Source organism: Ornithorhynchus anatinus, chromosome 4, assembly GCF_004115215.2.
Source record: "Ornithorhynchus anatinus isolate Pmale09 chromosome 4, mOrnAna1.pri.v4, whole genome shotgun sequence".
Taxonomy (NCBI): Eukaryota; Metazoa; Chordata; class Mammalia; order Monotremata; family Ornithorhynchidae; genus Ornithorhynchus; species Ornithorhynchus anatinus.
The window spans coordinates 96,590,939-96,604,723 of record NC_041731.1 but is presented as its reverse complement, the minus strand read 5'-3'; the positions used below and the strand labels follow the sequence as shown (position 1 = coordinate 96,604,723).

The 13,785-nt window shown below is 43.5% G+C and overlaps 1 protein-coding gene across 2 annotated transcripts in view; it reads right to left on the bottom strand.

Annotated features, from left to right (window-relative positions):
* TGFBR3 (transforming growth factor beta receptor 3) overlaps positions 1-13,785 on the bottom strand; it is a 264,695-nt gene that overhangs the window by 98,279 nt on the left and 152,631 nt on the right. For both annotated transcript variants that reach the window (XM_029062681.2, XM_029062680.2), the window contains exon 4: positions 6,988-7,125. In XM_029062681.2, the coding sequence (XP_028918514.1) occupies positions 6,988-7,125 (138 nt within the window). The remainder of the gene's footprint in view (positions 1-6,987; positions 7,126-13,785) is intronic.

Here is a 13,785-nt window from a genome sequence, read left to right as displayed (position 1 = left end):
CAGTGTTTCCCAACTGCTCCTCATGTCCCCTTCAAGAATACATGGTGGTGGGAGGAGTAGAGCTTCCCTTCTTCAAACCTCTTCCCCCTCCCCTCTCAAGTTATACACGTTGCTTCCAAGAATAACTACTCAGCAATGGGAGAGGTGCCGGTTTTTCAATGCCCCAACACATCACCCAGCATGAGTTTGACTAATCCTGTCTGGGACACTGAACAAAACAAGATGTGGTCATTACGCACAGTGGATAGACCACGGGCCCGGAAGTCAGAAGGACTTGAGTTCTAATTCCGCTCGGCCACTCGTCTGCTGGGTGACCTTGGGCAAGTCACTCAACTTCTCTGTGCCTCAGTTACCTCATCTGTAAAATGAGGACAAAGACTGTGAGCCCTACACGAGAGAGGGACTGTGTCCAACCATATTAGCTTATATCTGCCCCAGTGCTTAGTATTGTGCCAGGCACATAGTAATCACTTAACAAATACCACAATTATTATTTTTAATAATAACAATAATAAATAAATAATAATAAATCTGCCCAGATGATCCACTAATGGCAGGAGCCATCCTGGGATGGGGCAAAAAGGTGACTGATTTTTGACTGTATCTTCAAAGTCAGGGACATCAAAGGAAAGATGGGGAAGAGTCAAGTGGTTTAAAATGAGAAGTGCCAAGCAGAAGAGTCTCTCTGGTAATAAGCATTCCCAAATCAAACATTCTTCAGCTCCAAAACCCTCTTCCATTGCCTGTTTTCAACATCTAACACCCTCATAAAAACTACTGCAGTTCTAGCCAGAACGCTCTCCGAATTCTTAATGCTACATTCCTTTCTGCAAATAATGATCATCAATGCTATTTATTGAACGCTTACTCTGTGCGGAGCATTGTATTTAAGTGCTTGGGCGAATACAATACAACAGAGTTGGTAGACAGGTTCCCTACCCACAATGAAAAAAATGATAAACTCTGTCCAAAAGCATGTTGTTTTTAAAGTGGACACAGTGTGCGGTGCTTCTTTGTTGCCAAATTTCTCTAATGAAACTGCCCTAAGTATATAACAAGTTCTAAAAGAAAAAAATTCTAGGATCAGACCATATATGTTAGTCACACAGCACTACCCTAAAATGAACATTGGACTCTCCCATCGTAAATGATAATTTAGCCTCAGTCCAGTCACAAATACTACACATACTCTGTTAATGTCCTTTCAAATTTAAAGTGGCATGTTAATTTCTGTTGTTGGAAAAGACAGGGGGAAATATGTACTAAATGGAGGAGGAAATTGGATTTCCAGGCAAGTGAGCATCAACAGGGAACTCACGAAGCTAAGTCCCCAAACTATGAAAATGGCAAATACCCTTTCAAGTTATTTTTACCCCCATTTTTGGACACAAACTCAGCTACATTTTACTTGGATCCTTGAAAAAGGCCACTTATTTAGACATGTTTGTAGTACTAGCTCTGCATTTCCTATCCTAGTTCATGCTTACCCTAGCAGAGGGTACATCTGGGGCTGTTTAACAACTGATTGGAAAGTCAACCTTCTGATTTCCCATTAAATACCAGGCACAGGAAAACAAATAGCACTTGTTTTTCAGGGAGTCTTGTCAATCATCCAAACTCTTGTAGTGCCTGTGACTTGGTGGCTAAGGGCCAAAATAGTTGAGCCTTTTTTTTTTTTTTAAAGAAAAGGGAGTCAATCAAATTTAGGCAGCAAGTAGAGTTCAGTTTTAACCTTCATCAGCCTTTTCCTCTCCCCCATTCTTAGAAATGCATAAATGGCTTTTAATTATCAGATTTTATCCTAGCGCTAATTTAGTATTTTTATTAGTCTTAAGGCAATAGCATAGAGCTTAATTTTTTTTTTTCCCATTATCTGTACTGTGATGATCTGGTATTTTTCTAGGTTCAGTAGCTAGTTCTTTACGTTAAATACGTAGTATTCTTTTTCCGTAATAAATAATATGGTTATAACCTGATTAAAATTTAAAAAAACACAAGAAACAATGGAAAAAGATGCTCTAGATTTTTCTGATGAACTGGTGGTGTGACCTCGGGCAAGTCACCTAACTTCTCTGTGCCTCAGTTACTTCATCTGTAAAATGGGGGGTGGAGAAGATGAGCCCCGTGTTGGACATGGACTGTGTCCAACTGGATTGGCTTGTAATAATAATAACGATTGTGGTATCCGTTAAGCACTTAAGTGCCAGACACTTTTCTAAGCAGTGGGATGGATACAAGCAAATAAGGTTGGACACAGTCCCTGTCCCACTTGGGGTTCACAGTCTCAATTCCCCAATTTAAAATGAGATAACTGAGGCACAGAGCAGTGAAGTGATTTGCCCAGGTCATGCAGCAGACAAGGGGTAGAGCCAAGATCAGAACCCGGTTCCTTCTGAATCCCAGGTCCGTGCTCTATCCACTAAGCCATGCCGCTTGGATCTACTTCAGTGCCGAGAACAGTGTCTGGCACATCGGAAGCGCTTAAATGCCATAAAAAAAAAGCTTTGAGAAACCAAGTCAAAAAAGGAGTTGATGGAGTAGGGGATTTCACCTTTCTGTTAGCGAAGCGGCATGGTCCAGTGGAAAGAGCACGGGCTTAGGAGTCAGGGGTTCTAATACCGGCTCCTCCACCTGTCAGCTTTGTGACTTTGGGCAAGTCACAGCTTCTCGGTGCCTCAGTTACCTCATCTGTAAAATGGGGATTAAGACTGTAAGCCTCAGGTTGGACAATCTGATTACCCTGTATCTACCCCATGGCTTAGAACGGTGCTTGGCACATAGCAAGCGCTTAACAAATACCAACATTATTATTATTATTATTATTATTATTATTATTATTAAGTGTTCCCCTTCCCCGACCTTAAGCACAGATTCTCTCCTCACACACCGCAAAGCAATTGGGCTGTGCCCGAGCAGGCTCGTCAAGAGTCCCCAGACCTCCGCCACAGAGAGAAGCCAAGCATTCTCTTCTGAAGCGCCTCAGCTTCAGAAGCAGCGTGGCCTAGCGTATAAAGTACGGTCCTGGGAGTCGGAAGGTCCCGGGTTCTAATTCTGCCTCTGCCACTTGTCTGCTGGGTGACCTCAGGCAAGTCGCTTCCCTTCCCTGTGCCTCATTTCCCTCATCTGTAAAATGGGGATTTTGACTGTGTGTCCCATGTGCTTTGTATCTACCCCAGCACTTAGAAAAGTGCCTGGCACACAGTGAGTGCTTAACAAATGGCATTTTTAAAAAATTACATTCATTCAGTTGCATTTATCGAGTGCTTACTTTGTGCAGAGCACTGTATTAAGCGCTTGGGAGAATACAACAATAAACAGACACATTCCCTGCCCGACATGGGAAAATGAAACCCACAGTATGGTGTTTCAGAAAACACCCACACCCACATGACTGCAGCTCTTGCTATTTTCATTATTGTTCAGAAACGTGGGCAGAGGAACAATGGGTCACGGGGAGAAGAAAGGGCTTAGCTTCTTTCTGCCATATGAGGTTCATTCTGTGACTGGGTTAGTCACCTAAGGAAATAGACTGAAGATTGTTGAAATTTGGGGCAGTTTCAAATGGAGGATTTCTGTGCGTTTTCACCCACAGAACAGTAAACCTGTGACAGGTTGATAGACTTTTATACATGTAGAGAAAGAAACCACCCAGAAGACCAGGGAAGTTAGATTTTAATCAACTGGTGGAGAAGCCAAACCATCCTTCCGCCGTTCCCACAAACTCTCGGTGGGTCAGTTTGAAAAGACGGCATCAGGTGAAATAACTTAAACAAAGCTGTTTGGTTTGTAGGTATTCAATCTGAGAGTGTGGAAATAAAGCTCTCTGCATCTTGCCGGGTACCAGATACTCTTTACTCCCACTTTTGTGAAAAAGAAATTGGTCCAAAGAATAAGAAGCAAATGCCATCTCTGATATAGTCAGGCTTGTCTAAAATGATCAGAGCAGCAAGATTTTAATTTGCAATGATTAAATAACAGAAAAATAGAAACAAGTCAGCGTTCAATAAACGCCACTGATTGACTGAAGTCCTTCTAAGAGCTGGAAAATGTGACCATCTTCAGGACCCTTTATATTTCCACTACTCAAGAATAACTTTAGCAGAGGGTAAAACTCTTCATTTCCTTTATCATTTTGATGAGCTTTTTCGATCCAAGTGGTTGATTTATGATTTTTAAGCACTTAGAGTGTAAAAAGCATGGTACTAAGCGCTGGGGTAGATACCGGATAATCAGATTGGACACAGTACCTGTCCCACATAGGGCTCACAATCTTAATCTCCATTTTCTAGATGAGATAACTGAGGCACAGAGAAGTGACTTGCCCAAGGTCACAGAGCAGAGAAATGGCAGACCAGGGATTAGAACCCAGGTCCTTCTGACTCCCAGGCCTTTGCTCTATCCACTAGGTCACACCGATTCTGAAGCCGAGGAAATTCTGCGCAGCTTAATTCCCGTGTAGGTGTGTCAAGGTGAGAGTCGGCGTTTAAGGTCAGGGGAGGGGAACACTTTTGTGCAGAACCCAGAACCCAGCTCTTTCTGACTCCCAGGCTCATGCTCTTTCCACTAGGTCACACTGCTCCTTAGTCCAGGGGTGCTTCCAGCTGTGATGAAGAAAGCATTTCTCCATTAGGCCAAAACTCCCCTCTCCACTGTAAATGAGAAGCAGCCTGGTCTAGTGAATAGAGAATGGGACTCAGAATCAGCAGGACCTGGGTTCTAATCCCAGCTCTGCCATATGTCGGCTGTGTGAACTTGGGCAAGTCGCTTTACTTCTCTGTGCCTCAGTTACCTCATCTGTAAAATGGAGATTAAGACTGTGAGTCCCATGGAGGATGGGGACTGTGTCCAACACGATTTGCCTGTAGAGAAACAGCGTGGCTCAATGGAAAGAGCACCGGCTTGGGAATCAGAGGTCATGGGTTCTAATCCCGGCTCTGTCACTTGTCAGCTGTGTGACCTTGGGCAAGTCACTTCACTTCTCTGTGCCTCAGTTCCCTCATCTGTAAAATGGGGAGTAAGACTGTGAACCCCACGTGGGACAAACTGATTACCTTGTATCTCCCCCAGCACTTAGATCAGTGCTTGGCACATAGTAAGGGCTTAACAAATACCATCATTATCATTATTACTATTCCCCATGTGCTTATTACAGTTCCTGAAACATAGCAAGTGCTTAACAAATGCAATTATTATTCAAAAAGGCACACAGTGTGGCTGGTGAAAAAGCTTAGGGTAAGAGGAGCAGATGAGCAAGTTTCTTTGGCTTTGGCCAAAGGCAGCATAGATTTTATCCCTTCTATTCTTTCCTCATTTATGCTACCTCTTTCAATCTATCAATCATATTTATTAAAGGCTTACTGTATACAGAGCACTGTACTAAGCACTTGGGAGAGTCCTTTCCTGCCCACAACAAGCTTACAGTCAAGAGGGAAATTGAGGCACCCACTGAATATCACTTGGATCACCTTGCCCCGCTGCATTTCTGGTCTCCTGTCAGAAAATGGCTTATTTTTACTCCCCCGCCAACACAAACCCGTCTTTCCCCCTCCCTTCTAAGGGATCAGAAAATCAAAGAATGAATAGTATCATTTACATATATATGATGTGTTTTTAGATTTGTAGATGACAACTACACAACTGATGCTGAAATTCTACCCACGTAAGTACGCGAGTGATCAAAAGTCCCTGCCACGGTCCGAAATGGAAAAAAAAAAACCCATCCTTTCTTGGGCCAGCGCATTTGTAACGTGCAGAGCTCGGTCCTATTTTTGATTCTGCCTCTTGCTATCATGATCTTCCCAAAGTCTCTTCCCTAAGGAGTCACAAATGTTGGCCTCTTGTTTTCAGGAGTCAAGAATGGAAAGATCATCAACCATCAAAAAAGAGTAACAGTTTCGTTATAATGAATTCAAAATTGTAGGGATGGCTTTCAGAAAGGGAAAAGTGCCACTTACACAAAAACGGAAGGAAATGACAAAATTAAACGGAAAGGAATTCTTTGTATAGATTTTCCTCAAAGTAAGTGAACTCCTCTAGGGCTACAAAAAGCCAATAAGTATAGGTTAAGGCCACCACTTGGAATGGGCTTTGGGCATTATGGTTTTCACTTCACGGGTACAGAAATTGAAAATCTAACACATCGTGTTAGCATTCTGCAGTTAACGACATTAGCAAGCAGCTCTGACAGCTCGATAGAAACTAGGCGTTATCGCTGCGATGCAACGATTCTACTCATCATCAGACATGATATCACTCTTTAAATATTCAATCCAAACAACTCGTCCATTTCACTGCAAATAGCAAACTTGAATGTCCTGGCAAGCCGAAAGGACATGATTTACAAATACTAGGTAATATTTGGATCTTTCCTCGTAAGCCATGTTCCAGCTTTTGAGAAAATACAAATGACTTCATTTTGGAGCTTGCTGTGTCCCTTTATCACTTACAACACATCCTCATATCAGTTGGTGTTATATACAAAGAAGAGACAAGGTCAGTGATATTTATTTTGGCACAGATCACGCATCTAAAGGCGATTTACAATATTTCCTATAGTTCGTGCCGTCACTAAGTGAGCTGTGAACTGAAATTTAATCGCGGGCCACCCAGAATCTCCAACTGCAGGTCCTCCAGGAGTTTTCACTAAATAGGTCTAGTTTCTCATTCACAGCCTAAGTATTTGACAGCATAACTCTGTTACACTGTATTCTCCCAAGTACTTAGTACAGTGCTACGCACATAGGTAGAGCTCAGTAAATACCACTGACTGCTTTGGGCATTTGTTTTAACTGCGTTCCTAGATCACATAGATTCTTCCCAAGTTCTTTCTTTTGCAATCTGAACTACATTTTTGATTTTTTTGGTGGTAGCATTATTTTTTGCCAAAAGAAGGCTAATATCTTTTCAATCATATGTCTCGTTAACACTCCGTGTTATGAAAAGGTCAGCTGAGACAGAGAACAGATCTGGAGGTCTTTGAATACTTACAAAGAATTGTCTGGTGACCCCAGCCGCCAATCTCTCTGTCTTTAGCTTCCAGGTCAGGGGCTTAGGGGAGTTGAGCAGGAATATTATTGGCTTGTGGTGAATGTGCACTGATGAAATAGGATTCAGATGCAGTGTGACCTGAAAAGTAGCCCAGGGAAAAGACATTAGAACAGTGATATTTTATTTCAGAAAACAATTCACCCAAAACACAGTTCAAAGAGTCACATCTTGTATTAGTTCAACGCCTATGAATCAGACGTACTAACCCGACCCAATGGGTTACCCGACTGGCAACAAAGCAGAGTGGAAACAAGCGAACAAATCAAAACCTGATGAGATGCAGACCATGAGCCATCCGTTCCTTGCACTACCTCATCCCTGGGTCATGTGACTAAGGTGAAAATTCGAGAACACAATAGGCTGTTCATGTCTCCCCTCTCCTAAGAAAGTCCTCCCTTGACTTCACGACCTCCTCCAGTTATCGTCCCACCTCCCTCCTACCATTCCTCTCCAAACATCTTGAGTGATCTGTCTATACCGGCTGTCTCCAGCTCCTCTGCTCCAATTCTCTCCTTGACCCCCTCCAAACTCGCTTCTGTCCCCTTCATTTCACAGAATCTGCCCTCTCCAAGGTCACAAATGATCTCCTTCACTCCAAATCCAATGGCCTCTACTCCATCCTAATCTTACTCGACCTCTCAGGTGCCGTAGAAACTGTCAACCACCGCTTTCTCCCGAAAACATTCTCTAACCTTGGCTTCACTGATTCTGTGCTGTTCTGGTTCTCCTCCTCTCTCTCTGGCCGCTCATCCTCAGTCTCTTTCACGGGCTCTCCTCTGTCTCCCACCCTCTAATTGTGGAAGCCCCTCAAGGTTCAGTTCTGGGTCCCCTTATATTCTCCATCTACACCCACTCCCTTGGAGAACTCATTCACTCCCCTCTCTATGAGGACGATTCCCAAATCTACACCTCCACTCTCTCTCCTCCTCTGCAGTCTTGCGTTTCCTCTTGCCTTCAGGACATCTCTACTTGGATGTCCCTCAAACGTCTTAAATTTAGCATGTCCAAAACAGAACTTACCTTCCCACTCAAACCCCCTGACTTTCCCATTACTACAGACAGCAGCACCACCATCCTTCCCGTCCAACGTTGGTGTTATCATCGTTCTCATTCAATCCACATTTTCAATCCGTCACTAAATCTTGTCGGCTCAACTTTCACAACACTGCTAAAATCCAACCCCACCCTGATTACCGTATCAGCATCCTTGCTTACCTGCCTGCCTCCCCTCTCCAGCCCAAACTTCACTCTGCTGCACAGATCATTTTTCTACAAAAATGTTCAGTCCATGTTTCCCCACTGTTTGAGAACCTCCAGTAGTTGCCCAACCACCTCCCCATCAGACAGAAACTCCTTTCCGTCTGCTTTAAAGCACTCAATCACCTTGTTCCCTCCTATCTTACCTTACTGCTTTCCAACTACAATCCAGTCCTCCCACTTTGCTCCTCCAATGCCAATTTACTCACTGTAACTCGATCTCCAACCTTGCCTCCATCCTTTCACCCACCTCCTGCCTCTGGCTTGAAAAACCCTCCCTCTTCATATCCAAGAGACAATCACTCTCTCCACCTTCAAAGCCTTGTTGAAGGCATATCATCTCCAAGAGGTCTTCCCTGAATGAGCCCTCATTTCCTCTTCTCCCACTCCCTTCTGTGTCACCTTTGCACTCGGATTTGCTCCCATCATTCATCCCTCCCTCAGCCCCACAGCAGTTATGTTTATACTCTAGTTTATTTATTCATTCACTTATGTATTATCATTATTATTGTGTGTCCCTCTCTAGACTGAAAGCTTGTTGTTTGCAGAGAACATGTCTACCAACTCTGTTATATTGTACTCTCCCAAGAGCTTAATACACTGCTTTGTACACAGTAAGTGCTCAATAAATATTGTAAACCCGTCAAAGGGCAGGGACTGTCTCTATCTGTTGCCGACTTGTACACTCCAAGCACTTAGTACAATGCTCTGCACATAGTAAGAGCTCAATAAATACTATTGAATAAATATGATTAATTGATTGAATGCTACACTTCAGAACTTACAGAGAATGACCTTCTAAACTTGGCCACAGTAAGTAGAACCTGCACCCAGTGAAGACCAAGTGGTTGAAAACGGAGGATCCCAAAGGAACAGTCCAAGCTCTCATTACATCACCTCTTAATGCCAATGAGTTTTTTTAAAAAAAAAAATGGCCTTGGATTCTCCTTAGAAAGGGAAAAGAATACAATGGAACCCTGATTATCTGGCCCCTGGCACAGCCAAAACCTCAATTATTTTATTTTTGTTTTATGCTATTTGCTAAGCACTTACTATGTGCCAGGCACTGTACTAAGTGCTGAGGTAAATACAAGCTAGTCCAGTTGGACCTAGTCCCTATTCTATATGGGGCTCACAATCTAAATCCCCATTTTACAGATGATGGAACTAAGGCAAAGAGAAGTGAAGTTACTTGCCCAAGGTCACACAGCAAAGTAGTAGAAGCAGAATTAGAATCCAGGTCCTTCTAATTCCCAGACCCGTGCTTTAGACATTAGGCAAATTGCTTCTCCTTTGACAGTTATGACCTGGATTCCACTCCCGGATCCACCAGCCCCAGATGCAGCATGGTATGGTGGCTAAAACACAGGCCCAGGAGTCAGAAGGATCTGGATTCTAATCCCAGCTCCCAGCTCCACCACTTGTCTGCTGTGTGATCTTGGGCGAGTCACTTCACTTCTCTCTGCCTCAGTTACTTCATCTGTAAAAACGGGGATTAAGACACATGTGAGACAGACTGTGGCCAACCTGATTAGCTTGTATCTACCCCAGTGCTTAGAACAATGCTTGACACATAGTAAGTGATTAATAAATGTCATCATTATTATTATTAGATGCATAAAGCTGAACTAGAGCCATCCCTGAGCCATTCCTCATGACTCTTGGTTGACCTGCTGAGGAAACCAATGCTTCTGCAAGCATTCTATCCCTTTTGGTTACTGCCGGACAAGAAGAGGAGGAGGGAGAAAGGAAGGGTTTGGGGGTGAGATGAGATCCAAAGAGTGGGGCTGGAGTGCAGCGCCGAAGTGAAGGGATTTTCCAGGTATTTGATTCTCTGGATTAATGATAATAATGATGGTATTTGTTAAGTGCTTACTATGTGTGAAGTGCTAAACACTAAGATTTAATCCTGAGTTACCTGGGTTCCCAAGGTCCGCTGTGAAAACCAGCAATTCAAGAATCTACGATTCAATGATCTATGAGCCTAGGCAGGAAACAACATTGGGCAAAGGGACTGCGGACTAAAATGGGGGATTTTAGGGTCAGCAGATGGCCATGTGGCCCAAAAACCTTCTCGGACACTTCACTGGACACCTGCTGGCAACATCAAGAGCTTTAAAGGTGCCATATCAGGACTGGGTTCTAGTGGAGAAAGTGAGTCCAAGGACCAGTAGAAAAAAAAGGAAAGGCTGACGGCAGGGGAAGAGTTTCTAATTGGGCTCCAGTATGCAGCCAATACCCTAAGTATACAAGGACACACAGTACTCGAACAGGAAGGAATGGGTACAAGTCACAAACATATGCTAGTGCCAGCCCCAAACAGAGCTCAGGAAATGAGTGCACGATAGGGAAACTCTTAGGGAAGAGAAGCAGCGTGGCCTAGTGGAAAGAGCCTGGTCCTGGGAGTCAGAGGACTTGAGTTCTAATCCTGGCTCCACCACTTGTCTGTGTGTAACCTTGGGCAGGTCGCTTCACTTCTCTGTGCCTCAATTCTTTTATCTGCAAAACTGGGATGCGATAGCTGTTCTCCCTCCTACTTAAATTGTGAGTCCCATGTGGGACCCGCTTATCTTGTATGTATTCAATTCAATTCAATAGTATTTATTGAGCGCTTACTATGTGCAGAGCACTGTACTAAGCGCTTGGAATGAACAAGTCGGCAACAGATAGAGACAGTCCCTGCCGTTTGACGGGCTTACAGTCTAATCGGGGGAGACGGACAGACGAGAACAATGTCTTCAATCATATTTATTGGTGCTTACTGCGATTTTGGAGCAAATTAAACCAAAGGGGTCTTTGTAAGTCCAAATGACTCGACTTATATTAGCATATTTTGGACATATAATCAGGAGGACTAATTCTCTGGAGAAGACACTAATGCTAGGGAAAGTCCAGGGAAAATGTAGATGAGACAGACCAGCAGCTAGATGGATAAAGACCATAACAATGATAAAGGAAGAACCATTAGAAAGATTGCAGATTATGGCAGAGGACAGGATGTTCTGGAGAAAGTATATCCATGGAATCGCTATGATTCGGAAATGACTCGAAGGCACTTAACAATAATACTGCATGCAGAGCACTGTACTAAGCACTTGGGAGAGTACAAAATAACAATAGTCGGACACATTCCCTGTCCACAATGAGCTTATAGTCCAGAGGGGGAGACAGATAACAATATACATTAATATAAAGAAATTATAGACATCAGTGCTGTGGGGCTGGGAGGGGAGATGAATAAAGGGAGCAAGTCAGGGCAATGCAGAAAGGAGTGGGAGAAGAAGATAGGAGGGCTTAGTTAGGGAAGGACTCTTCAAGGAGTTGAGCCTTCAGTAAAGCTTTGAAGTGGGGGAGAATAATTGTCCGTCGGATTTGAGGAAAGAGGACGTTCCAGGCCAAAGGCAGGAGGTGGGCAAGGGGTCGGCAGTAAAATAGACAAGATAAAGGTAACGCAAGGTTAGCATCAGAGGAGCAAAGTGTGTGGGCTGAGTTATAGTGGGAGAGTAGCGAGGTGAAGTAGGAGGGGGCAAGGTGATTGACTGCTTTGAAGCCAATGGTGAGGAGCTTTTGTTTGATGCGGAGTGGGCTGGGCAACCACTGGAGTTTCTTGAGGAGTGGGGAAACATGGCCTGAACTCTTTTGGAGGAAAATGATCCCAGAGATCAGTACAGCGCTTGGCCCATAGAAAGCACTGAACAAATACCACAATTAATATTAGTTGGGAGGGGCTAAATCTGAGCCCTCAAAAATCAGGACTTGGACCCTGCCAAAAAAAGGCAAAAAGATCACAGAAAACCAGAATTAGAGGTCTGTGGTTGAGGGAAGAGGGAGGCTAGTTTATCTTTCTATCATTATTTGGGATTTTCCTTTTCCCTCAAAAAAGGAATCTTTTCATGTTTAGGATGAACATAAAGTACTACAGTAACAACCAATAACAAGGCCAAATATTCTTTTAAAAATAAAATAACAGAACATAAATCCTCCAAATCCTATTTTGATTTCATTCTGCCTCCAAGGTGAACATATAGGAATCCATTAATACTGGCATTTTTCAAATAGTTTTCTCGACTCCCTCTCCCCAAAATTCTCCTCCCTTGTATGATTACTTTAAATGGGTTAACACTAGGAGCCTAGTGATACAAGCGTCTTATTCGGAATAGCCCAAAAGACAATGCTTTAAACATTAGCAAAGTAAAGACCTAGCTCAAATTAAGGGAGGAGAGAAAAAAAAGAGAAAAAGGGAGTATGAGACAAGCAATATTGCTTAAAGTCCAGTGTATTCCAGATGGTCAACACATTTTAAGACAGTTCATATAAGAGAGGTTACTAAGTGTTATAGCTGTCCGTGTTTTCCTGGAATCTACTCTCCCCTGCAGTTATGTGGCAGTGTCTGGCCAAGATGCAGCTTCAACTCTGGCACAAACAGACCAGGCAAAGCCTTTGGCAAAGAAGAATTCACACTGTCTGTGACTGCGAATTAGCAAGAAAAACACCCAATATGGTAAAAAATCACTTGAAAGGGACAAAAGAGTTCTCGGAGACACTACACTAAGACTCCGTTCTTCCCCAGGCTCCTTTCCCCACAATCATTCCGTTCATTACGTGTGGCCCACGACACGGTGAGATAGAGAGGAACCAATAAAAGCCCAAACTAAGAAGGGGAATTATCCCAATCCAAGTGAGGAGAAAAACTTGCTAAAGAAGACTTTCCTAAATCTCTTGTCTTATCCCAGCCTGAGATAAATTTCTTCTTTCATCCAGCTCCCCTAAGGAGAAACAGACTACAAACACTGGAAAAGCCTGGACCTGGAAAAACCAGCCAAAACGTTCGGCCAGTTTTTTGGAACCCCACAGAGAACAAAAGTCTGATTCCACCCCGTCACTGCGATTGCACGCTTTGGTCGTCTCTCCCTGGGGTTCTACACAGGTCCTAGGTCATTTGGGGATTCGAGGACTCTAGGAAGACCTGGACAATTCTGGCCCCCATTTCTGGGGTCACCATTTCTATGGATCCGAGGGTGCCCTTGAATAAGGCATAGCCTAGCGAAAAGAGCACGGGCCTGGAAGTCAGAGGAGCTGGGTTCTAATCCCGGTTCTGCCGTGTGCCTGTATGGTAACCTTGGGCGAGCCACTTAACTTCTTTGTGCCTCAGTTACTTCATCTGTAAGATGGGGATTCAATACCTCTTCCCCCTCCTACTTAGATTCAATATCTGTTCCCCCTGTCCAACTGAGGCAGGGTCTGTGGCTGACTTGATTATCTGTATCTTTCCCAGTACTTAGAACAGTGTTTGATATACAGCAAGCACTTAAATACAATTATTACCAATCAAATCATATCATCAAGTATTTACTATACACATTAAATATGTACAAGACATGAAGTATTGTATTAAGCTCTAGGTGAAAGGCTCATAATCTGGACAAAGAGAACCCAGCATGGCCTAGTGGAATAGAGCATGGAACTGGGAATCAGAAGGAC